At 38.5% G+C, this 27,188-nt stretch overlaps 2 protein-coding genes across 12 annotated transcripts in view; one reads left to right on the top strand and one right to left on the bottom strand.

Annotated features, from left to right (window-relative positions):
* VPS50 (VPS50 subunit of EARP/GARPII complex) overlaps positions 1-3,685 on the bottom strand; it is a 134,496-nt gene extending 130,811 nt beyond the window's left edge. The window contains exon 1 of one of the 2 annotated variants that reach the window (XR_009008899.1): positions 3,557-3,678. Coding sequence is in view for 1 of the 2 variants with exons in the window: in XM_028162274.2 (XP_028018075.2) it covers positions 3,557-3,589 (33 nt within the window). In the remaining variant the exon portion in view is untranslated. Of the gene's footprint in view, positions 1-3,556 lie in introns of both variants that reach the window. The other variant, XM_028162274.2, reaches the window with a different exon arrangement.
* A 181-nt stretch (positions 3,686-3,866) lies between these two features.
* HEPACAM2 (HEPACAM family member 2) overlaps positions 3,867-27,188 on the top strand; it is a 54,004-nt gene continuing 30,682 nt past the window's right edge. For 4 of the 10 annotated variants that reach the window (XM_007195764.2, XM_007195762.2, XM_028162286.2 and 1 more), the window contains exons 1-2: positions 3,867-4,121; positions 23,741-24,094. In XM_007195764.2, the coding sequence (XP_007195826.1) occupies positions 4,001-4,121; positions 23,741-24,094 (475 nt within the window). In that variant the 5' untranslated portion in view covers positions 3,867-4,000. Of the gene's footprint in view, positions 4,210-16,674; positions 16,754-23,700; positions 24,095-27,188 lie in introns of those variants that run through there. The other 6 variants (XM_007195765.2, XM_007195767.1, XM_007195763.2 and 3 more) reach the window with 5 other exon arrangements.

Below are 27,188 nucleotides of genomic sequence, written 5' to 3'. Positions count from 1 at the left end.
CTGCCCTCAGCTCTCTGACTTCATCTCCTACTACTTCTCTCCTCACTCACTTCACTCCACCCACACTGCCCTTTGCTGCTCCTCAAACATGCTCCTGCCTCAAGGCTTCTGCCTCAAGGCTTGTGCATCTGCTTTTCCTTCCACCCAGAATGCTCCTTCCCAGACATCCTCAGAGCTTACTCCCTCACCTCCTTCAGGTTTTTACTCAAATGTCACCTTCTCAGTGAGGCCTTCCATGGCCACCCTATCTAAAATTATAAATGACCCCAAATTGCCAATAACTCCCAGGATTCCCTATCCTCTATTCCTCCAAAGCATGTATCACCACATCTGCCTTAGCACTTTGTTTTGTTAACTGCTGCATCCCCCAAACTTAGAATGGTGCCTGGTACATAGTGTTAAGTAATCATTTGTTGAATGAACTGAAAGAACAGAGCCCAGCATAATGGAGAAAGCAGAACAAAAGAGCTCATCTAAATAAAGAGCGCTAACAAAGCCTGCTCTACACTCTCCTCCAAACCAAGATCCTTGGAGAGCTGAAATGCCAAAAACTCTAAGTTTCATAGACCTTAATTTCACATCTCTCCACATCAACAACAATATATTATCAGCATATTCTTTAGCCTCACAAAAAAGAAACATCTTTATGTATATTTATTTGTAATACTACTACCTTTAACCTAAAAACAAACAGTACAAATAAAATCCCCAATGTAACTCTAGGCAGCACTCTGCTTTCCTACTTCATAGATTCATGAAATGTGTATTAATAATGATTAAACATGTGGAAGTCAAGCCATAAACAAACATAATTAGGATGACTTTTAAAATATGTGTGAAACTCTGAATTTTACCTCACCTTTTACAGTGTAGTTCCAGCTTTTTGTATGTGCTCTTTAGTTTTGTTTTTTTTTTTCCATCCCAACTAAGCACAGATTTTACCTGCTCAATCCAATAAACAACTGACTGAGGCTGAAGAGTTCATTTTCAGAACAATTTCACTACATTTAAGAGACATAAACTTATTATCACTGGTATCTGGACTTCTGTATTTTTCTCTCCCACTCACTATTACAAAATAGGGTTAGAAAACAAACCAACCGGGACTTCCCTGGTGGCACAGTGGTCGAGAATCCACCTGCCAATGCAGGGGACACAGGTTCGAGCCCTGGTCTGGGAAGATCCCACATGCCATGGAGCAACTAAGTCCGTGTGCCACAACTACTGAGCCTGCACTCTACAGCCCGCGGCTCACAACTACTGAGCCCACGTGCTGCAACTACTGAAGCCTGCGTGCCTAGAGCCCGTGCTCCGCAACAAGAGAAGCCACCGCAATGAGAAGCCCGCACACCACAACGAAGAGTAGCCCCCGCTCACCGCAACTAGAGAAAGCCCGTGCACAGCAATGAAGACCCAATGCAGCCAAAAATAAAATAAATAAATTTATTTGAAAAAAAAAGAAAACAAACCAATCAAAGTTGCTATACAATGATGACAATATCAACTGTGCTGAACTGCCAGCAAGCAACAGGAGAGGGCACCAAACCTAGCTGAGGCACAAAAGTCCAAATTCAGCATCCCAGAGGCAGTTTAGGGGTATTAGTGGTATAATGTACAAAACTGTATATTGTTTTAAAAATCAAATGGGGGACTTCCCTGATGGTGCAGTGGTTAAGAATCCGCCTGCCAATGCAGGGGACAAGGGTTCAAACCCTGGTCTGGGAAGATCCCACATGCTGCAGAGCAACTAAGCCCGTGCGCCACAACTACTGAGCCTGCGTTCTAGAGCCCGCAAGCCACAAGTACTGAGCCCACGTGCCACAACTACTGAAGCCTGCGCACCTAGAGCCCATGCTGTGAAACAAGAGAAGCCATCACAATGAGAAGCCTGCGCACCGCAACAAAGAGTAGCCCCCACTCACCGCAACTAGAGAAAGCCCATGTGCAGCAACGAAGACTCAACGCAGCCAAAAATAAATAAATAACTAAATTTATTTAAAAAAAAAATCAAACGGATACCAAAGTCAGCCTGAAATCAACTACTGTTTGAATTACTGCCGGCTTCCAGTATTCCCGCTTTCCAACCATCAATTCAATCACTGAGATGATCTCTATGATCAGGCACTTCTTTGATAAGGCCCAGGAACTGTGGTAACTCCTTTATCTCTTTACTTTGATCATATCATATACACATCACCACTAGGAAAGCCCCATGTGATACATGTTATCATTCCTATTTTAAAGATGTGAAAACAGATGCTCAAAAAAGTTAGGTAAGTTGCTCAAGGTCACACAGCTACTACAGGATGGAGCAGGACTCAAACCCATCCTCAAAAAAGAAGTGTTATGAAGCATAAGACCAGGACTCAACAAATGTGAGGGACTGCCAACTGTTATTACACACTTAATTAAATCTTTTATTATTCACAGAACTTCTAAATTTTATTTTCATGACATTAACAATATAATTTGACAGAAGTAAAATAAACACATAGGATTCATGTATTCTTCACCAGAGATCTACAATTTGTAATCTATTCAGCTATCTCTCAAATTCTAAACTATCAAATAAGAATTTAATTTGGCATTTGTAGTCTTTTTTTAATCAACAACAAAAAAATTCACAAATGAACCTTTCACTAAATGATCATCCTCCACATTCTCCAAAGTTCTCAAAACCACACTGATTTAAAACTTTAATCTAAATTACCCTTCTCTCATATAAAAACAATAAAGAATGGCCAATTCTAGTAAAATATTAGAGTTGAAATAAATAAAGGTATCTAAAACCAAACCATAATCAATAAGTACATAAAAGTAAGTTTTTGCCACTTCTGATTTGAAGGAAGCTGACACATTATTAGGAAGTCCCTAATATTTATGAGATGAGACAGAAAACAGCCAAAGTTTTTATTCATGAATTAGCATTCTGGCAAAAAATAAAAGACCATTATTTTGCCATGACAATGATTTTTTTTAAGTATCATTTCACATACACTAACTTACTGATGACTCCGATAACAGAACTGTGAGACACGATGAACAAAAATAATTTTTATTCTCATTTTCACATCCGGAAACTTAAAGCTACTAGATTTAGGGACTTGCCCAAAGTCATAAAGCTATCAATTCTGTCTTCAAATTATCTGCTTTTTTCACTCTTTCTAGTCATCTCTATTGCACAGACCTCACTTCCCTACCCAGGCCACCCTCACAGACGATGGGCAGCTTGGATAAAGGGAACCCTGCAGGGTAGTTAGGGCTATCACTGGAAAGCTGGCAAAAGGGAGAAAAGGACGAACAAATGTAGCCTCCGACTTCCTCATTGACCTCATCTAAAGGAATGTTTCTGGGTCACCGGGATCCACCTGAGCAGGGCTCCGAACCTGGAGGCTTAGATGAGTTTTCCAGGGTGTGCTCGAGCTTTATGGTGCCCCTGACACCTGCCACAACCTTTAATTTGGTTATCTGCCTGCCTGCGGCCCAGGGACAGAACATCTCGGCTCCTATCCCAGGAGAAATGAAGGAGACCTTTGCTTCAGCCTCTGCGACTTACCTGCCGGGTCATAAGAGATTTGATTCTTTGCATGTCGAATTCGTGAGGGGGCACCTTGCTGCAGAGAACTAACAAATCACACAGAACTACCAGACAGCCGGTACCGACACAGGGAAGCCATAGTGAGTGGTCACGTGGAGCTGCCGAGCTGGGTTTCCCTTCCTTTCCCCGAGCATGCTGGGAATTGTAGTCCCCCGGCTGCCGTCGGCACCTGCAATGGAGGCGAGAGGACGGCCCAGGTACTACATTTCCCGGCAAGGAAAGCAGCTGACGCGTCGGTTAAGCCCACAAATCTCGCTCTGAGAGAGCACGGCGGTCGCAGGTCTTTAAAGAGGTACTTGCTCTCGGTAGCTGCTCCGGCGAGGCGAAAACCTAACTCATAAGTGACGAGACATTGAGCAACAGGAACAAACGCTGAGAAGACAGTATATAAACCAGGCTGACATGACCCCCCCCCCGAGGAGTGTGGTGGAGGAAACCCCACCTGGTCTTGAGGGGCGGAGTGAGAGGACGACAGACTCACGCGAAGGGACTGCAACGCCAAGGACGGGACGGCTCCAAAGAGGTGACCTGAGAACTTGGCACTCCCCAGGTGGCACAGGGCTTGGCCTGAGGAAGAGAGTGGTCCAAGTTGTCCAATGGCGGCTGTCCAGGTTAGGGCTGTTTTTCCTCAGTATTGGCATCCAGAGCAGAAAACTAAAACGGAAGGATTTAATCCCCACCTATCATTTTACCACCTGTGTAATCTAAGGCAAGTCAAGATGGAAAATATAACAATAAGTACACATATCACTTTAATGTCCTCTTTTCAACTTTTAGCAGTTTAGCTAAACTGGGGAAAGCAATAGGGGAGTGGTTTGGGGCTCCATTTAAGAAAGAACTTTCCAGTTATGAGAATACCAGAAAAAAAAAAAAAAAAAAAGAGACCCAGAGCTAACAATTAACAATAGCTAACATTTACTGAGAGCTTACTACCTGTCAAAAACTCTCCTAATAGCTTTACGTTTGGTATCTCATTTATCCACACAAGCTTTTTTATTTTTAATGGTATGAATGAGTCTTTTTTTTTTAATTTAATGGTATGAATGACAGTCTTTTTTTTTTAATTTAATGGTATGAATGCGTCATATGGAGTTGGTACTATTATCCCCATTTTAAAGATGAGGAATCTGAGGTACGGAGAAATTAAGTAACTTGCCTAAGGTTACTGCAGATATGCAAGCAGAAACTGAAGGGCTGTTTATCCAGATGTTTTAAGTAAGGCTACCAAGGATTTTCTTTTCGCATTTATTTTAATTAATGTTTATTAGAAAATAATGAAACACAGACCCGTGATTTCAAAGATATTTCTTAGGACAACTAAAGAAATGTCAAAGTTTGCAAACTAATGAAAAATATTAGATAAACAACAGTTGTGGGTGGTAGTCAGATATGGCAAAAATAATAAAAGTGGTGTGTAAATGGGGGACACTAATATAGAGGTTATTCGCAACTCTGAAATTCTAGTTTTTGACCTCTCAGCATCTTGTCTTATGAATTTTTTACAAATGAGGTTGTAATATTTGACTTAGGGTTTTGTAAGGATAAGTGAGAGCATGTAAGTGAATGCAATTTATAAATTGTAAAGCACCTTACGATTATAAAGCATTATAGTCATAATTCTGCCCAGTTTTCTGCTCCAACAGAACCACCCTATTCATAGTTCTGTCATTGTGCTTGACAATTCCTTTTAAAATGATATGCTTACCTATATGGTTTTCTGACTCTGTTACTTCTAACCCCATGAAGAAATTTCAGTACCTTTTGGGCAACCTTAGTTTAGTTCATTCTTTACCTGCTCTAATCTTAATTGCCAGACAGTTCTTACTGTGTGAAAGTCTTCCGTATTTAGAAGTCCCTGAAAGTATCAAAGAGACAGAAACTGCTGACCATATTAGCATATAAAATGAAACCCAATTCAGTAAACATTTGTTGATTGTTGGGCACTAGTCAACACTATCCTAAGCACTAAAGATTAATAAAATACAGTTTTGACCTTTAAGGAGTTTACAATTTAGTTGAAAAGCATATATTAGGGGTGATCCAAGTCCAGTAGTTCTCAAACTTGACTGTTCAGATTCACCTGAGGAGGATGCCATTGTTATTGTTATCATCTTTGTGGGAGTTCTTGTTTAAGGTCAAGGGATTCTTATAGGCAACCAGCTCTAGCATTTAAAATCTACTCTTTAGAGTGAGAAAATGAATCCATCTAAGGTTCTGAGGTCACAGGACTAGAATCCAGACCCAAACCCAGAATTTTTCCCCTCAGTACACAAAGTTGCAGGTGACCAAAAAAAAAAAAAGCTTTTTTCATTTTGTGTATTTGTTTTTTTCCTATCCGCCAAACTGGGGAAACGAGTGTTTTCTGTATCTACTTGACCCTGAAGAGGCAAGAAGGCGTTACAACTTTGCTTAACTCTAATACTCTACATTTTAGTTTACTTCTTATTAACTAAAACGAAGTAGACAACCAGGCCTCTAAAAGTTCAAAGGCTGTAACTATAATATTGGAAGCATGTAAAGTGAATCAGTGCTGTTGCCTAAATAAAATATATTTTCTAATTCAGCATACCCTAACACTATAGAAAATAACTGAGCCACCCATGCTACCTTTTTAACTCCCTAAAGTAAAAAACAAAAACCTAGAGCCCTAAAGAGCACTTTTTAAAAGGTGAAGCATGTCATTTCATTTCCATTTTTCAAAAATACATATATGAGACTTAGAACTTTCACAGTTGCCTGAGGGTCATTAGTGGTAGGCCAGAGCAAACTAGTGGAGGGTGTGGATGGCCTGCCAGTAAGTCTTGAGGAGAACCTGTTGGACAGCTGTCCCTTGGTAAAGGGGTGCCAGCCCCATTTTTGTAGATTGGAACATCCGGGCTAAGAATTAAGTAAGTTGATCTGATTCGGGGCAGTACCGTTAGCAGTAAAGTAAGATAAGGACATATTTCTGATGGCCCAAATAGGAGGAGCCCCTGGAAGCTTAAATAAGAGCTGAGATCCTGGTTTGATTAGGAAGATACATTTCTAGTCATCCTATAAATATCAAAGCAGCAGAAAGATGTGGCCTCCCCAGGATGACGTAACTACACTTCCTGAGCAAGCAGTAGTAGAAAACAGGACGCTTGCCAAAGGTAAAGCAGTGACCTGGAGAAGGGCCCAGGAAGGAAAACATTGCTGTAGAATCATTTAGCAGCCGTATCAGTAGATTAGGGCTTCTGGGAGGCAGCACTGTATGTAGTAGGAGTGAACACTAGCACAGGCATAGGCGATTATGATGGTCTTCTCTAGCAGCCAGCTCTTCCCTGTAAACTCTAATCTTTCCGAAGACCTATCGAATTAGAACATAAGACAGGGCTTTCTTTCCCCAGTTCTTCTCACTCCCCACTGTCCTATGTTGACTTTGGCATTGGCATGTCACCACCTGTCATTCCCAATTCTTCCTACCATTCCAAAGCACTCATATGCTACTAGTAAATAATGAATGTGGATGTTTGAAATGCATATGGCAGACTCTTTGCTTTATAAAGCAAGACCAGCCTTACTTAAAATTTAAACGAACTTGACAGTAAACTACAGTGTGAGTTGAGAAGTGACAAAAAAGCCTTGCACTCACCCCCACCCAAACCCACACACACACACACACACACACAAACACACACACACTACCCCCAGTAGCTTCTTGCATTGTTTGCAGTTTAGTCACCATGGATATAGATTGCTTAATGTAATCAGTTTTTTCACTTCAAATGCAAATATAACTAAGATCAATAAACAAGCTCCTGAACAGTATGGTAAAGCAGAGCCCCTCAGTAGGTTACAGGTGAGATGTGAGATGTTGATGGTGGGAAATTTCTTATAATGATAAAACAATTTAAACCATCTTTAATAATCATGTAAAAATGGAAAGCAATTGAAGTTATATATATTTTAACATCTTTATTGGAGTATAATTGCTTACAATGGTGTGTTAGTTTCTGCTTTAGAACAAAGTGAATCAGCTATACATATACATATGTTCCCATATCCCCTCCCTCTTGCGTCTCCCTCCCACCCTCCCTATCCCACCCCTCTAGGTGGTCACAGAGCACTGAGGTGATCTCCCTGTGCTATGTGGCTGCTTCCCACTAGCTATCTATTTTACATTTGGTAGTGTATATATGTCCATGCCACTCTCTCACTTTGTCCCAGCTTACCCTTCCCCCTCCCCATGTCCTCAAGTCCATTCTCTAGTAGCTCTGCGTCTTTATTCCCATCCTGCCCCTAGGTTCTTCCTGACTTTTTTTTTTTTTTTAGATTCCATATATATGTGTTAGCATACGGTATTTGTTTTTCTCTTTCTGACTTACTTCACTCTGTGTGACAGACTCTATGTCCATCCACCTCACTACAAATAACTCAATTTCATTTCTTTATATGGCTGAGTAATATTCCATTGTATATATGTGCCACATCTTCTTTATCCATTCATCTGTCGACGGATACTTATGTTGCTTCCATGTCCTGGCTATTGTAAATAGAGCTGCAATGAACATTGTGGTATATGTCACTCTTTGAATTATGGTTTTCTCAGGATATATCCCCAGTAGTGGGATTGCTGGGTCATATGGTAGTTCTATTTTTAGTTTTTTAAGGAACCTCCATACCGTTCTCCATATTGGCTGTATCAATTTACATTCTACCAACAGTGCAAGAGGGTTCCCTTTTCTCCGCACCCTCTCCAGCATTTATTGTTTGTAGATTTTTGATGATGGCCATTCTGACTGGTGTGAGATGATATCGCATTGTAGGTTTTGTTTGTTTGTTTGTTTGTTTGTTTTTTAACATCTTTATTGGAGTATAATTGCTTTACAATGGTGTGTTAGTTTCTGCTTTATAACAAAGTGAATCAGTTATACATATACATATGTTCTCATATCTCTTCCCTCTTGCCTCTCCCTCCCTCCCACCCTCCCTATCCCACCCCTCTAGGTGGTCACAGCACAGAGCTGATCTCCCTGTGCTATGCGGTTGCTTCCCACTAGCTATCTATTTTATGTTTGGTAGTGTATATATGTCCATGCCACTCTCTCACTTTGTCCCAGCTTACCCTTCCCCCCCCCATGTCCTCAAGTCCATTCTCTAGTAGGTCTGTGTCTTTATTCCCGTCTTGCCACTAGGTTCTTCATGACCTTTTTTTTTTTTACCTTAGATTCCATATATATGTGTTAGCATACGGTATTTTTCTCTTTCTGACTTACTTCACTCTGTATGACAGACTCTAACTCCATCCACCTCACTACAAATAACTCAATTTCGTTTCTTTTTATGGCTGAGTAATATTCCATTGTATATATGTGCCACATCTTCTTTATCCATTCATCCGATGGTGGACACTTAGGTTGCTTCCATGTCCTGGCTATTGTAAATAGAGCTGCAATGAACATTTTGGTATATGACTCTTTTTGAATTATGGTTTTCTCAGGGTATATGCCCTGTAGTGGGATTGCTGGGTCATATGATAGTTCTATTTTTAGTTTTTTAAGGAACCTCCATACTGTTCTCCATAGTGGCTGTATCAATTTACATTCCCACCAACAGTGCAAGAGTGTTCCCTTTCCTCCACACCCTCTCCAGCATTTATTATTTCTAGATTTTTTGATGATGGCCATTTTGACCGGTGTGAGATGATATCTCATTGTAGTTTTGATTTGCATTTCTCTAATGATTAATGATGTTGAGCATTCTTTCATGTTTTGTTGGCAATCTGTATATCTTCTTTGGAGAAATGTCTATTTAGGTCTTCTGCCCATTTTTGGATTGGGTTGTTTGTTTTTTGTTATTGAGCTGCATGAGCTGCTTGTAAATCTTGGAGATTAATCCTTTGTCAGTTGCTTCATTTGCAAATATTTTCTCCCATTCTGAGGGATGTCTTTTTGTCTTGTTTATGGTTTCATTTGCTGTGCAAAAGCTTTTAAGTTTCATTAGGTCCCATTTGTTTATTTTTATTTTTATTTCCATTTCTCTAGGAGCTGGGTCAAAAAGGATCTTGCTGTGATTTATGTCATAGAGTGTTCTGCCTATGTTTTCCTCTAAGAGTTTTATAGTGTCTGGCCTTACATTTAGGTCTTGAATCCATTTTGAGTTTATTTTTGTGTATGGTGTTAGGGAGTGTTCTAATTTCTTACTTTTACATGTACCTGTCCAGTTTTCCCAGCACCACTTATCAAAGAGGCTGTCTTTTCTCCACTGTATATGCTTGCCTCCTTTATCAAAGATAAGCTGACCATATGTGCGTGGGTTTATCTCTGGGCTTTCTATCCTGTTCCGTTGATCTATGTTTCTGTTTTTGTGCCAGTACCATACTGTCTTGATTACTGTAGCTTTGTAGTATAGTCTGAAGTCAGGGAGCCTGATTTCCTCCAGCTCCATTTTTCATTCTCAAGATTGCTTTGGCTATTCAGGATCTTTTGTGTTTCCATACAAATTGTGAAATTTTTTGTTCCAGTTCTGTGAAAAATGCCAGTGGTAGTTTGATAGGGATTGCATTGAATCTGTAGATTGCGTTGGGTAGTAGAGTCATTTTCACAATGTTGATTTTTGCAATCCAGGAACATGGTATATCTCTCCATCTATTTGTATCATCTTTAATTTCTTTCATCAGTGTCTTATAATTTTCTGCATACAGGTCTTTTGTCTCCTTAGGTAGGTTTATTCCTAGATATTTTATTCTTTTTGTTGCAGTGGTAAATGGGAGTGTTTTCTTAATTTCACTTTCAGATTTTTCATCATTAGTGTATAGGAATGCAAGAGATTTCTGTGCATTAATTTTGTATCCTGCTACTTTACCATATTCATTGATTAGTAGTTTTCTGGTAGCATCTTTAGGATTCTCTATGTATAATATCATGTCATCTGCAAACAGTGACAGCTTTACTTCTCCTTTTCCGATTTGGATTCCTTTTATTTCTTTTTCTTCTCTGATTGCTGTGGCTAACACTTCCAAAACTATGTTGAATAATAGTGGTGAGAGTGGGCAACCTTGTCTTGTTCCTGATCTTAGTGGAAATGGTTTCAGTTTTTCACCATTGAGGACAATGTTGGCTGTGGGTTTGTCATATATGGCCTTTATTATGTTGAGGAAAGTTCCCTCTATGCCTACTTTTTGCAGGGCTTTTATCATAAATGGGTGTTGAATTTTGTCGGAAGCTTTCTCTGCATCTATTGAGATGATCATATGGTTTTTCTCCTTCAGTTTGTTAATATGGTGTATCACGTTGATTGGTTTGCGTATATTGAAGAATCCTTGCATTCCTGGAATAAACCCCACTTGATCATGGTGTATGATCCTTTTAATGTGCTGTTGGATTCTGTTTGCTAGTATTTTGTTGAGGATTTTTGCATCTATGTTCATCAGTGATACTGGCCTGTAGTTTTCTTTCTTTGTGACATCTTTGTCTGGTTTTGGTATCAGGGTGATGGTGGCCTCATGGAATGAGTTGGGGAGTGTTCCTCCCTCTGCAATATTTTGGAAGAGTTTGAGAAGGATAGGTGTTAGCTCTTCTCTAAATGTTTGATAGAATTCACCTGTGAAGCCATCTGGTCCTGGGCTTTTGTTTGTTGGAAGGTTTTTAATCACAGTTTCAATTTCAGTGCTTGTGATTGGTCTGTTCATATTTTCTATTTCTTCCTGGTTCAGTCTTGGCAGGTTGTGCATTTCTAAGAATTTGTCCATTTCTTCCAGGTTGTCCATTTTATTGGCATATAGTTGCTTGTAGTAATCTCTCGTGATCGTTTGTATTTCTGCCGTGTCCATTGTTACTTCTCCTTTTTCATTTCTAATTCTATTGATTTGAGTCTTCTCCCTTTTTTTCTTGATGAGTCTGGCTAATGGTTTATCAATTTTGTTTATCTTCTCAAAGAACCAGCTTTTAGTTTTATTGATCTTTGCTATTGTTTCCTTCATTTCTTTTTCATTTATCACTGATCTGATCTTTATGATTTCTTTCCTTCTGCTAACTTTCGGGTTTTTTTGTTCTTCTTTCTCTAATTGCTTTAGGTGCAAGGTTAGGTTGTTTATTCGAGATGTTTCCTGTTTCTTGAGGTAGGCTTGTATTGCTATAAACTTCCCTCTTAGAACTGCTTTTGCTGCATCCCATAGGTTTTGGGTCGTCGTGTCTCCATTGTCATTTGTTTCTAGGTATTTTTTTATTTCCCCTTTGATTTCTTCAGTGATCATTTTGTTATTAAGTAGTGTATTGTTTAGCCTCCATGTGTTTGTATTTTTTACAGATCTTTTCCTGTAATTGATATCTAGTCTCATAGCATTGTGGTCGGAAAAGATACTTGATACAATTTCAGTTTTCTTAAATTTACCAAGGCTTGATTTGTGACCCAAGATATGATCTATCCTGGAGAATGTTCCATGAGCACTTGAGAAAAATGTGTATTCTGTTGTTTTGGGGTGGGATGTCCTATAAGTATCAATTAAGTCCATCTTCTTTAATGTATCATTTAAAGCTTGTGTTTCCTTATTTATTTTCATTTTGGATGATCTGTCCATTGGTGAAAGTGGAGTGTTAAAGTCCCCTACTATGATTGTGTTACTGTCGATTTCCCCTTTTATGGCCGTTAGTATTTGCCTTATGTATTGAGGTGCTCCTATGTTGGGTGCATAAATATTTACAATTGTTATACCTTCTTCTTGGAACGATCCCTTGATCATTATATAGTGTCCTTCTTTGTCTCTTGTAATAGTCTTTATTTTAAAGTCTATTTTGTCTGATATGAGAATTGCTACTCCACCTTTCTTTTGATTTCCATTTGCATGGAATGTCTTTTTCCATCCCCTCCCTTTCATTCTGTATGTGTCCCTAGGTCTGAAGTGGGTCTCTTGTAGACAGCATATATACGGGTCTTGTTTTTGTATCCATTCAGCCAGTCTGTGTCTTTTGGTGGGAGCATTTAATCCATTTACATTTAAGGTAATTATCGATATGTATGTTCCTATTCCCATTTTCTTAAATGTTTCGGGTTTGTTATTGTAGGTGTTTTCCTTCTCTTGTGTTTCTTGCCTAGAGAAGTTCCTTTAGCATTTGTTGTAAAGTTGGTTTGGTGGTGCTGAACTCTCTCAGCTTTTGCTTGTCTGTAAAGGTTTTAATTTCTCCATCAAATCTGAATGAGATCCTTGCTGGGTAGAGTAATCTTGGTTGTAGGTTTTTCTCCTTCATCACTTTAAGTATATCCTGCCACTCCCTCTGGCTTGCAGAGTTTCTGCTGAAAGATCAGCTCTTAACCTTATGGGGATTCCCTTGTGTGTTATTTGTTGTTTTTCCCTTGCTGCTTTTAATATGTTTTCTTTATATCTAATTTTTGATAGTTTGATTAATATGTGTCTTGGCGTGTTTCTCCTTGGATTTATCCTGTATGGGACTCTCTGTGCTTCCAGGACTTGATTAACTATTTCCTTTCCCATATTAGGGAAGTTTTCAACTATGATCTCTTCAAATATTTTTTCAGTCCCTTTCTTTTTCTCTTCTTCTTCTGGGACCCCTATAATTCGAATGTTGGTGCGTTTAATGTTGTCCCAGAGGTCTCTGCGACTGTCCTCAGTTCTTCTCATTCTTTTTTCTTTATTCTGCTCTGCAGTAGTTATTTCCACTATTTTATTTTCCAGGTCATTTACCTGTTCTTCTGCCTCAGTTATTCTGCTATTGATCCCTTCTAGAGTATTTTTAATTTCATTTATTGTGTTTTTCATCATTGCTTGGTTCCTCTTTAGGTCTTCTACGTCCTTGTTAAATGTTTCTTCCATTTTGTCTATTCTATTTCCAAGATTTTGGATCATCTTTACTATCATTATTCTGAATTCTTTTTCAGGTAGACTGCCTATTTCCTCTTCATTTGTTAGGTCTGGTGTGTTTTTGCCTTGCTCCTTCATCTGCTGTGTGTTTTTCTGTCTTCTCATTTTGCTTTGCTTATCTTACTGTGTTTGGGGTCTCCTTTTCACAGGCTGCAGGTTCGTAGTTCCTGTTGTTTTTGGTATCTGTCCCCAGTGGCTAAGGTTGGTTCAGTGGGTTGTGTAGGCTTCCTGGTGGAGGGGACTAGTGCCTGTGTTCTGGTGGATGAGGCTGGATCTTGTCTTTCTGGTGGGCACGTCCACGTCTGGTGGTGTGTTTTGGGGTGTCTGTGGCCTTATTGTGATTTTAGGCAGCTTCTCTGCTAATGGATGGGGCTGTGTTCCTGTCTTGCTAGTTGTTTGGCATAGGGTGTCCAGCACTGTAGCTTGCTGGTCGTTGAGTGAAACTGGGTCTTGGTGTTGACATGGAGCTCTCTGGGAGATTTTTGCCGTTTGGTATTACGTGGAGCTGGGAGGTCTCTTGTGGACCAGTGTCCTGAAGTTGGCTCTCCCACCTCAGAGGCACACGCATTGTAGTTTTGATTTGCATTTCTCTGATGATTAATGATGTTGCATATTCTTTCATGTGTTCGTTGGCCATCTGTATGTCTTCTTTGGAGAAATGTCTATTTAGGTCTCTGCCCATTTTTGGATTGGGTTGTTTGTGTTTTTGATATTGAGCTGCATGAGCTGCTTGTAAATTTTGGAGATTAATCCTTTGTCAGTTGCTTCATTTGCAAATATTTTCTCCCATTCTGAGGGTTGACTTTTTGTCTTGTTTATGGTTTCCTTTGCTGTGCAAAAGCTTTTAAATTTCATTAGGTCCCATTTGTTTATTTTTGTTTTTATTTCCATTTCTCTAGGGGGTGGGTCAAAAAGGATCTTGCTGTGATTTATGTCATAGAGTGTTCTGCCTATGTTTTCCTCTAAGAGTTTTATAGTGTCTGGCCTTACATTTAGGTCTTGAATCCATTTTGAGTTTATTTTTGTGTATGGTGTTAAGGAGTGTTCTAATTTCATTCTTTTACATGTACCTGTCCAGTTTTCCCAGCACCACTTACTGAAGAGGCTGTCTTTTCTCCATTGTATATTCTTGCCTCCTTTATCAAATGAAGGTATATTTTAACATTATTTTGTGTGGCTTCCTGTGTAACCATCCTGAGTTCAGAAATAACTCCAGCAGCTAAGATTTTATTCCTACTGCCTGCCACTAGAGGGCACATTGTCATGCTTCTGTCACAACACTTGCTCAGGATGTGCCAGACAGGCGTTGTCTTTTTTTACTGTGTGCCATGACATGAAAAGATGACCTAATTCGTTTTGGAATTTAATATTTTTATGTAACATCTGTTATCGCTGTGTCATAAAGTAAAGGATATTTTTAATATAACACACAAAAAACAGAAAAATAATCTCAGAATAAATATCAGTCCTTTAAATTGAGTAAATTTAACATTAGGAAAAACTTACTCCATCATCTTTATTTCTCTCACTTTGACTAGGACCCAAAACACTTTATCATGAGCCAGCACTGTGTCTGAAAAGCACTAGAAAGAGCTTATTTAATAAAAGCAATGAGAGATTAATATTGATTTAAAAGATGTGAGGGGGAGTCTATGTGCTATATATAGAACTTCAGTATTACTTTCCAAATTGTATTTTGTGCAATCCAATATTAAAATTTATACGCATTTTCTTAAGCATCAACTGAGAATCAGAAGACATGGGCCAAGGAACATTTGGGTTTATTTCTGGGGGAACAACTTAACAAAAATACTAGTTAACCACTATGCTAGATCCATCGATGAATGAGACCAGTCTTTGTATTAGATGAGCCCAGAGGGAAAATAAACATGCAATAAAATCAATTGAGGTTAATGAGATAAGTGCTGAAATAGTGCTGCTATCTCTAAATAGCACATGCAGGATTTAGAGATAGCACAGAGAAAGTTGTGGTATAATAATTACCAGGGGGAAGCTCTTACCATTTTTCTGAAGCTTGGAGAGGTCATAAAGTGACCTCTGAAGAGGCCTCAGGTTTTCCAATAGTCACTTATTTTCTTTGCCTGTAGAAACAGTTCTGGAAGCTTTAATGCTAAAAGTGTTTCCAAACTTGAACTCCAAAATAACTATCATTCCTTTTTTTACCTTTAATTACACTTGAGGAATATTCTTCCTTCCCCGATTATCACTGAACTTCTTCAGTGAGCCTTTACTTTAAAAAAATGATTTATGCAAGGAATTTTGCTTGATTAGATGCAGATTTTTATTTTATATAGCAAAGGCTTGGACTAGAACCTTCTTGCAGTAGATGAAATGAAATAGGGGTTAACTTATAACTTAGTAAATTAAGCGGAAGTGCACAGACTGCCTGCTGCCATGGCAGTGAAAAGGCCAGGCAGAAAATCTGTAGCCCAGATACCACTGTAAGAGGCAATATTGTCTCTGAGCCGTTGGTTCACTTACTCTGTGCTTCAGCTGTGAAAATGTGACCTCAGATATTATCTTTTGGTTTAAGCTTTTATTTATAATTACACATGGTCCATGATTCAGTGTCACTTGGAAACACACCTGTGGTTTGCTTTTAAAAATTACATGAATCCATAGATTCAATAAAACCATGGCAGACGTTTGTAACAGGAAATACTACATAGAAAAATACACATTTAAAGACATTAAGGTGCTCTATTTTCTTTGGTATAACTTTTACATGTGACTTAGTGACTTCATGGTGATTTATAACTGTTTAGCAGATATATGAAATACTGCGATTTTCATAGAAAAAAATTTTAATTTCAAAATAATGGCATCGTTTTACATGATAGGAAACCCGCTTTTGTTTTTCAGGAAATTTCACAATATGCTCTCATTATGAAAGCATACTGGGTTTCATTAGAGTCACCCAAAAGGATGTTTTCCTTCATGTGATTATTAATAACTAAGAATAATTCATGAAATATGCTGACAATTACTGATAATTGCGAAGAAGCTGTTCTGAAAGTCACAAGCCTGTTTTTTTGCAGAGCATATAACAGGTGTTCCCACTCCCTGTGTCCTTTGTATACACATTCATTCTGTATTCAAATCACAGAAGCAAGAGGCAGGCTAGGGTATGTTACCTCACTGCTGATTTCCCTGGCAAATAAACCAGCAGCTGCTGGTCCATGAACCAAGTTGCCACCAGGAACAGGGCACTGTATGCATGGGACAGGATGCTTTCATGGAGCCCTTCAGCAGCACGGTTGGGGTCTTTCAGTGCAAAATATACCTCCTTCTCTTAGGTAAGGCACTGCATGAAGTTTGTTCTAGCTACCTTTTTATTAAATTGTAGGCATAAAGTAAATATTTGCTTTAGGCTGTAGATTCACTCAGATAATTGAAGAACAGCTCAGAATTTTAAACAATAACACACTTTGTTCCAGCAAAGAAACAGGATCAATTAGGAGAAGTGAGGTTCAATAAATAGATGGGTTTTGTTTTCTTAGGACAAAAATTATTGTGAGTAGCACTCATTAAGAAAGTTAAGACATTCTAAAAACTTAATGAATCTCTTCTTTTTACAGAGTTTATATATAAGTTCAACACTCTTTAATGCATTCTACTTTGGCAAATATTCTTGTAGGTCATGAATTTGTGACCGCTTACAGTGAAACTTAAAACAATTTTTGAACATAGTTTTGGGCTGTTTTAATTAAAGATATTGTGGCAAACTGTTAGCTCTACCTATTTTTTACCTATCTTATGAAATATGGAAAAAGGTGAGATTCCAAGCTGACAAAAAATATTTTGTACACAATCGGGAGAAATGTGTTTAAAAGTATTATTTCTCCAAAATGCCTTTAGCCTTTCTCTTTGCCCAATGGCTAGTTCAATTAAAAATTTTTTTCTCTATTTTAGTATTTCTCCCTCATTCTCTTTAACCTTAGAGTTTAAAGTCTTTCTCCAACATTCCCACTGTTTTTATGTCATCATTATTTTCACCAGGTGTTCTCTTTCCATTCTTCCTATTTATGAGTTTTAAAAGTCTTTTGTTTTATTTATATCCAAGAGACAGGAATTTTTTTTAAAAACTTTATTCCTTAAATTTTAAGAACAAATTAGCTAAATAAACAACTTAAGTTTTAGCCTTCTTCAGTAGTTTAGAGCTTTGCACTTACTGGTGTCTTATGGTATAGTTTTCATAGTAAATGTGATTGTTATTTACATTTATCCCTAATATTGTTCATATTCCGCATATTTGAAATATACAGTTTGTAAATTTTTTAAATGTTTGAGTTTCCCATAGTTGTGATTGTTGTTCCAGTGTTTATGTTGTCAAATTCAAGCCTATATAGCTGTTTAGGTTTTGAAATTTTTAGGAAAATTTAGCAATGACCGTAACTGGCTTTTTTATCTTTGTGCATTTTTCTGGGCTTTGAAAGTATCCTTTGTGTCAGTGCCGCACTTAATTTTTTTTTTCTTTTTTTTTTTTTTCGCACTTAATTTTATAACAATGGGACTGCTGTCATTTCCTAAGTAACTTTTTGTAATTGGCTTTAAGAAGAACTTAGAGACAATTCATTTGAAGAATTCTACTAAAATAAAATTAACTTTAGAGAAATAGCATGTTCATAAGTAGCTAAAGCAGTTATTATCCGTTAAGACTTTCTTTCTTTCACAAATTTACTTTTCTCCATTGGTAGTATGTTGTAAAGACCATGGGTAATTCGGAAATTTTTTTGTATTTTGGAATATTGAGTATCAGTTTGTTTTTTCTTTTAAAAAATCTTAGAAATTTGAAGCCCCAAACGTAGTTCGTAAAGTCTGTTCAAAGTACATCATAATTTCTATTTTCTCTAAAGATACAAGAGTTTATTTTCAGTCAATAATAGTTGTGTTGTGCTTGCTAATATCATACATGGCACTGGGGAAGTAAATGCCAACTATTTTGAGCCATGGTAGAGGTCACTTTGTGAAGTCTGATGTTTATATTAAATACAGTGAAACTGGTCTAGGGAGTCTTTTGTTGCTGGAATATAGATAAATTTTGCAATATGACGTCAAAAATGTTCTTTATCACTGGACAGTCCTTTATAATGTCTTAGTTTTATAGTTTAAGGGAGTCTCTGAAGGGGAGAGTATTGCTATAACTTTGTATGTCAGATTTTCAATGGTATTATCAATGTTCTCCAAATTAGTATAGTGCCTTATATGCAAAAAGTCAAGAGTTTCCTTTTTTGTACTCAAAAAGTACGTATTAGTGAATCTAATAATAAAATTGAATTTTCATTTAAGTACAAATATTTGGAATATTAAGGGAAAATTAAAATTTCATCCATTTTTATATCATTTATTTTCATAAAGTTTATTTGTTCTTACAGAGGTTGACTTCCTAAAATCAATAGTTTAGTCATTTACGTTTTCTCGTACAAGGAAAGAGCACTTGAAAATTTCTCAAAATGAAGCTAATTTTTTTAAGTCCGAAAACTACTGTTTTGCCAGCATGGATTCCACACCTGTCAGGGGAAATACAGCAATGGCAAAAGAGTATGTGATCCTAAAATGTAGCAGAAGCATCCTATTATCTGTTTATTCTGCAAAGTTTACTAAAAGTAAGGATTGCATCATATCAATAGATTCATGTCTTTCCTGCAAAGTGAAAAGATTTTAGTGGCTGAGATTAGAAACTGTATAAAGAAAATTTCATTCCTCACTGATACTCTTATAACTTGCTACCTATAATTTATCTGATAAAAATGGTGTAGGCAATCTAAGCAAACAGCTATTGTAACAGCTGTGCTGTCTTCTTACTGTCATACATATATTTGAAAAAGCACACATATTTGAAAAAAAATTAAATAACATGATTTCATATCATTTGGTATGATAAGCATTGAATATATTCAGAGATACTATTGATGGTAATATATTATTTAAGGTATTATTACATGATGCAGTTTCTAAAATAGACTAAAGAACTAGTTCACTCCCCTTAATGATTATTGTAAGTGCCATATAAAATGTTATTTTCTGCTAAAGTAGTTTCATTTTTCCCTGGGCTGCAATATTTATATTGTATTTAATATTTTATTAAGTAGAATTTATTCCCATAACTTAAGTCATAGACTCTCCAATCAAGCTTTCTTACTTAAGATTCAGCTTTCTGAGTCAAGATCCAAAAGTCACCTACATTTCTATTCCAGTCATGCTTGCACTCCATGGTAAGAAAGTGCCTCCCAATCATTTTCAAAATATTACAATCTCAGTTAATCTTTTTCAACTCAACCACACAAAAAGTAGAGAAAAGGCGTTCTTCCCCTTTTCAGAAAAAAAAAAAAGTAAAAAGTAAACAAGGACTTCTGCAATGATTTCCCCAAACTCCGAGAACAGATTGGTCAGAATTGCACTCAGGCCATCTCTATCTACAGCTCAGTCTAGCAGTGGTTCCTAGGTTGAGCTGTGAAATGTATTAAGTGAACCAATAAGTCAATGACCAAATTGCTTACTGTCAGAGGCAACTACCGAGTTTTATATCAGGAGCCATGCTGTTTTTTCCAGTGCATTCTCAAGGCAGTGATGTAGTTTCCCACCATCCCCCTTGATACCTTGGCAAAAAACACAGAACTGCCACTTTATTAAAAGATATCCAACTTAATAAGTGGACTTAAATCTGAGATTCAATACTTCAAAATTCTTTGGGCCTTCTCTCACTAAAATATGAGTCCTTCCCCTTTAAACTGTAGGGTAGCTGCTACCCTGAGAAAAGCACCTTAGGATGTCAAGAACATAAACATAAAGAGTAGAGAGAGGCCTTGGACCTCATCTAATATTACCCTTTTTTCACACGTAAGAAAACTGCCATCCAGAGAATTAAAATGACTTATCTAAGGTCAGTTAACTAATCACCATTTTATCCCAAGTATGTGTTCTTTACTAAGACCTCGTATTTCAGTGTGCTTTTAACTTTATCAAAGTAGGAAATTCAGAAATCTCTCTGCAAGTTTAAAAAATAGGTTCCTGAAATCCCTATTTCCAGGCAATTTGCAAGTGATTAATTTAAGACTGTATGGACAAGGGAATCCAAGATCAAGAATGAACCGTGGGGCTTCCTTGGTGGCGCAGTGGTTGAGAATCTGCCTGCTAATGCAGGGGACACGGGTTCGAGCCCTGGTCTGGGAAGATCCCACATGCCAAGGAGCAACTAGGCCCGTGAGCCACAATTACTGAGCCTGCGCGTCTGGAGCCTGTGCTCCGCAACAAGAGAGGCCGCGATAGTGAGAGGCCCGCGCACCGTGATGAAGAGTGGCCCCCGCTTGCCTCAACTGGAGAAAGCCCTAGCACAGAAACGAAGACCCAACATAGCAATCAATCAGCTAATCAATAAATAAATCTTTAAAAAAAAAAAAAAAAAAAAAGAATGAACCGTGAAACCCTCAGGAATATTTTTGTATTCACTGAAGTAAAAAAGGAAACAGCAACACAATAAATACAGTGAAAAGTGCATTTTACATATCTTAAGTTAGTAATAATGGGTGCTAAAAAAACTAGTTCTGCTTACCAGGAACTTGTTAGGCACTTCCTATCACCAATTACAATGAAAGGCATGAAAATGCATGTTGTTTCATGCAGATAACACATGTACTAAGAGGAATCTTCTCCTGTACAGGTATGCCATCCAATCCCCAATGTCTTTCTATATCTATGACTTCAAGAGCTTCACTCCCTTCTCTCAGTCTCTGCTTCACATATCTCAGACATTACTAGTTTTAAGTCCTAGATTTACTCTCTCATCTCCCTTTAGCTCTCTTATGATTTCCTTTCCTTTTCTGCAATACACTTTATCTCCTCTTTATAATTCCCAGCAACAAGCTCCTTCTTTTTCTACTGATTCAAATTAAGAAGAACTACAAATTTAACATTCTTCCACTTGCCAGAAAAGAAAACAGAAGCAAATCCTCATACCTTTGTAACTCCTTTGTTATGGACCAAATCACTTACAATGAATGTACAGGTACAGCCCATTATCAGAAAAAAAAAATTACAAGTCAATCACAAATACACACAGAGCCCAAGAAGACTGTAAGACACATATTTATTTTTCCCATAGAATCACCTACTTTTTAGTCCTTATGGTCAGTTTCAGTTGAGCATCTAGGCACCCCTTCTCCCCTTAACCTCCTCTGATCTTCCTCTTTGTCCTTTCTCCTCTTCAGTTCTTTGCTCTGACTTCCCTGCTGGCCCCGGGGTCTCACTGTTTACCAACAGCTACCCAAAAATGAAAACCATGGAAATCTTTGCTCTAACCTCCACCCTGGGAAAGAAAGAGAGGAATTTACTGTTGGTGGAATTTGATTCCTCATAGGAGCAGACCTACATATTTCAGTTTCTCCAAATAAATCGTTGTACAAACAGACCTTTCTACCATTCCCTTCCTAATATTGATGACCTTTCACAACAGGATTCAGATAAATCTTAAAGATCCCCTTCCTAGTAGAGATGAAAAGGAAGAAGCAATCAAAGAAGATAAACATTTTGTATATGACAAAATTGAAATTGTAAGTTATCTCTATTTGTGCCCAAATTTTCATCCCTCCTCACCTAGGATTCTTTTCCACCCTCACCCATCTGTTTTCTGCTTCATCAAGACTTCTCTTTATAGTGATCATTCCAATAGCTCCAAACATGCTGTTCAGCATCTATCCAAAGAAAAAAAAAGAAATTAAAAAAAAATTCTTTTTCTGCTCCTTTTCTCAGCAAAACTCCCCAGAAGTGTTGTCTATGCCAACTGTCTCCAATTTCCTTTCCGTTCTTTCTTTTTTCCATCACTGTTCAAAAGACTTCACATTTAAATTCCTCTCATTTTCTCCTCCACTGTTCATACAATGTAGGTATTGCTCCCCCTTTAAAATGAGGATTTTGAAGCAAAGAGCTTTTGATTAGTATTCTAATCAAAATGGTAGAAAATGGTAGCTACATGGTAACCTGAGCTAAGGAGGACTGTCTTCTCAATTGTAAATATATATATATATATATATATATATGCTAGATAAAATGAAACAATGTATAGCTCAAGGTAAAGAAGGGGAAGTCTCCAGGTGCCAGAAACTACGAAGAAACCTTGCCTCTTAGATTTCTAATGGGCATCTAAAATGAACATGTCCAAAGCTGACTCCCAATCTTTCCACAAAAATGTCTCCCACAGTATTCCCCATGATTAATTGATTAGTTGCCCATTAATAAATGACGACTCCATTCTTCCAGTTGATCAGGTCAACAACCTTAGAATCATTCTTGACTCATCTTTGTTTCTTGTATCCCACCCACAATGTGTCATCAAATCCTGTTAGCACCACCGGGCTTTTCTCACAATATCTTTTACTACCACCCTTATCTACAGCACAGTCATCTCTTGCCTACTTTATTGCAGTCATCTCCTAAGTGGTCTCCCTGCTCCTGATCTTTCCCCTATTTCAGTCAGTTCTCAGGGTAGCTAGAGTACACCTAAAAAAATAAGAAGAAAGACCTCTATCCCTCTTGCTCACAAAAATCCAGCTGTGTTCCCATCTCACTCAAAGTAAAATTGCCAGAGTGTTTGCCATGACCCTAAGGCAGTTCCTGATCCGGCCCAGCCCCCTCGCTGGCCTCCTGTCTCACCACACTCCTGCTCTGCTCTGCTTCACCTGCTCCCGCCTCTTGCTGATGCTCAAACACACCAGCCAGATCCCTGCTTCCGAGCAGGAGTAACCAATCACAACCGGTAATAGTTTAATGCCATTCTCCTTAGGATGTTTGCATCTGGCAAGGCTTTGGCTAAAAGGAAAAACTTCCAATTATGGACTGTTAAGCCATTTCAGAAGACTGTGGAGGAAGATTCTCAAGAGGAAGTAGCCCCTCAACCACATAGATTGATTAGGATATGATATGACTCAGACATTAATCAGTCACAATTTCAAATGTTTTAAAAGGTTTCATTGGACTTTAGAACTAATAATCTTTCCCAGTTCTCCTTTTCCCATTATTCTTTAACAGTTAGAGATAATAACTTCTGCTTTTCCTTTTCATCTTGCCTTTAAAGAGGTCACGCAATCAACAGTCTTTGTGGGGAGTTTTTAAAATGCAGGTTTCAGAGACAAATATTTACCTCTACAGGTAACCGGTACTAGAAGAGTCAGTACCTAGAAGCCTCTCTTCTTTGAAAAGGATTATCACCCGATCAGGTTCTCTCTGTATTCCCCCTCTAGATTGTGAAATGTGGTTCAGGGTCTTTACAACTTTCCTTTCCTTCATAGCAGGCGCTTGTTCCGGGCTGAAGGTGGCGGTGCCATCACACACAGTCCATGGCATCAGGGGTCAGGCTCTCTACCTCCCCGTACACTATGGATTCCACACTCCGGCATCAGACATCCAGATCATATGGCTGTTTGAGAGACCCCACACGATGCCCAAATACTTACTGGGCTCTGTGAACAAGTCTGTGGTTCCCGACTTGGAATACCAACACAAATTCACCATGATGCCACCCAATGCCTCCCTGCTCATCAACCCATTGCAGTTCACTGATGAAGGCAATTACATCGTGAAGGTCAACATTCAGGGAAATGGAACTGTGTCAGCTAGTCAGAAGATTCAAGTTACCGTTGATGGTAAGTCCGCTATAAGTGACATGGGCAGCTGAGTAGCACAGCAGTTAGCAATGCCTCAGGAGATTAGACTACCTGGGCTTTAGGTCCTGGCTCTGCAACTTTGGGCAAATTAACCCTCAAAGCCTCAGTGTCTCATGGCACGAATGACATTATCCACCTCATGAGGCTTTCTGAGGATTAAATAAGACATGCATATAAAGTATATGCGCAGTGCCCAGCTAAAGGTAATCAAGCAGTAAGTAGAACGTATTATTTGTTTGCCTGGAAACTATCAAGTATAAAGTTGCTGATATAATGAGGCAGAGAAAATTTTATTTCTCATTAACAATGTACCCTGGGAAGTGCCCCATTTTTGTCACATAAAGAATTTTTTTCTTATTTTGGTACACTGGGAAGGATGAAACTTGCTCAGTGACCATACTTAAGGAACAATAGAATTTGCTGGGTATGTCCTCTGAGGGAGAGTGGGGTTCAGCTAACTTTCAGACATTTATTTTCCATACTGAGGTATGTAAGCAGCATACCTTAAATATACTACACCCAAAGCCCAACTTTTAATTTTTCCCCCCTAAACCTGTCTATTTAACAATATTAGCAAAATTAGCAAATAGCAACTTCATTCCATCAGTTGCTTAGGACAAAACCTTGCCATCACCCTTGACTCCCTCTTTCTGTCACACCCCACATCCAGTCCACAAGTTAACCCTGTCATCTTTACCTTCAAGATATGGACAGAAGTGAGTCACTTCTCACCACGCCCACTACCGCCCCGCTCAACCCCACCATCAGCTCTGGCCTGAACTGTCCTAACAGCCTGCTGTCCACTCTCCCCGCTTCTGCCCCTGCCTCCTGCAGCTCAAAATCCTCCCATAGCTTCCTGTCTCACTCACAATCAAAGCCAAAGTGCTAGCAATGTCCCACAAGGCCCAGTGTGAACCCCCCAACAGAGAGGTACCCAGTACCTCTCTGACCCCTTCCCACCTCTCTTCCCCTCACTCACTCTGTTCTGACCACACTGGCCTCCTCGCTCTTCCTAGAACAGGCCAAACACAGTCACACCTCAGGGCCTTTGTACTTGACTGTTCACTCTACCTAGATTACTCTTCTCCTAGGTAATGGCACTATCCCCTATTTCCTTTCGGTCTCAGCCAGAGTGTCACTTTATCTGTAAAGGCTTTCCTGACCACCTTATGTAAAGTATACAGAGAGAGAGAGAGTTACTCTTTATCTTGAGTTCTGCTTTATTCTTTTCATAACACTGGACGTATTGTATATTTTTATTTTTTTTATTGTTTCTCTTCCTTGCCTAGAATACAAGGGCCATGGAAGCAGGCTTTGTATTGTTTGCTGCTTTGTCCTCACTGCCTAAACCCCAATGCAGGCCATTTGTAGGCACTCAGTAAATATGTGCACAGTAAATGAGTGGAAACTGGAGAGCTTGCAGGGGAACAAAGACACAGGATGTGGGGGCAGATGCCTAGAGAACAACTTTGGGGAGAGAAAAGGAGGACATTTTCATATTTTCATGAAATTCTCCTGGGTAGTATCTCGTCTCTCCCTCCAAACTTTTAGTAGAACATCCATTACTTGTTAATATGTAGTACAGTTGGATCTGTTTATGGACATGCAGCCAAAAGTTCTTTCTAAAAATTTTTTTATTTATTGAGGTATAGTTGATTTACAATATTATATTAGTTACAGGTATACAATACAGTGATTCAAAAATTTTATAGATTATACTCCATTTACAGTTATTATAAAATATTGGATCTGTTCCCTGTGCTGTACAATATATCTTTGTAGCTTATTTATTTTATACATAGTAGTTTGTACTTCTTATTAACCTACTCCTATATTGTGCCTTCCCCCTGCAACGAAAAGGTCTTGATAGGGGTTTAGGGCCTGTGTAAAAAATCTTCTTAGGAAGCTTCCATATCTGAATTACACTGTTAAATGCAAGTGTATGATCACAGTACCAACGTCTATTCTAATGATTGGCTCTCCCATTTGAGACCTTCGACATCACCTATTTGACTTATTCCATACCACATGTATTTCCATGCATGGGCACACTTGAAACATAAGCTTTTTCTACATAATGAATGTACCAATTCATTTTTCTTTTTAAATCATAGTAATGTAAACAAAAGCTATTCCAAACCCTTTGTTCTTGCCAGGGAATATAAAGGGTTAAATTGAGCCGACCACTTGACTGCACCCATCTTGAGAAAGGCTGGAGCCTTCAGAACTCCTCAGCACCCCTGCAAGTTGCCTTTCAACCTCTTTTCTCCTTATCTTTCATTTTTTCCTGTCTTCTCTGGGCGGAAGGATTGGATCTGTTTGTGCTCTAATGCGCATTTTCTGGTGTAAAAAACATGTGAACATGAGTCAAGACAAATTTACCTGAGAAGATGCATCAACCCCAATTAAAAGTTGTTTGTTTTTTTTTTTAACATCTTTTTTGGAGTATAATTGCTTTACAATGGTGTGTTAGTTTCTGCTTTATAACAAAGTGAATCAGCTATACATATACATACATCCCCATATCTCCTCCCTCTTGTGTCTCCCTCCCACCCTCCCTATCCCACCCCTCTAGGTGGACAAAAAGCACCGAGCTGATCTCCCTGTGCTATGCAGCTGCTTCCACTAGCTATCTGCTTTACATTTGGTAGTGTATATATGTCCATGCCACTCTCTCACTTCGTCCCAGCTTACCCTTCCCCCACCCCATGTCCTCAAGTCCATTCTCTATGTCTACGTCTTTATTCCTGTCCTGCCCCTAGGTTCTTCAGAACCTTTTTTTTTTTTTTTAAGATTCCATATATATGTGTTAGCATACGGTATTTGTTTTTCTCTTTCTGACTTACTTCACTCTGTATGACAGTCTCTAGGTCCATCCACCTAGCTACAAATAACTCAGTTTCGTTTCTTTTTATGGCTGAGTAATATTCCGTTGTATATATGTGCCACACCTTCTTTATCCATTCATCTGTCAATGGACATTTGGGTTGCTTCCATGTCCTGGCTGTTGTAAATAGAGCTGCAATGAACATTGTGGTACCTGACTCTTCTTGAATTATGGTTTTCTCAGGGT

Source organism: Balaenoptera acutorostrata, chromosome 7 (genome assembly GCF_949987535.1).
Source record: "Balaenoptera acutorostrata chromosome 7, mBalAcu1.1, whole genome shotgun sequence".
Classification (NCBI taxonomy): domain Eukaryota; kingdom Metazoa; phylum Chordata; class Mammalia; order Artiodactyla; family Balaenopteridae; genus Balaenoptera; species Balaenoptera acutorostrata.
Note: the sequence above shows the minus strand (reverse complement) of the source record. Positions and strands in the feature narration are given on the sequence as shown.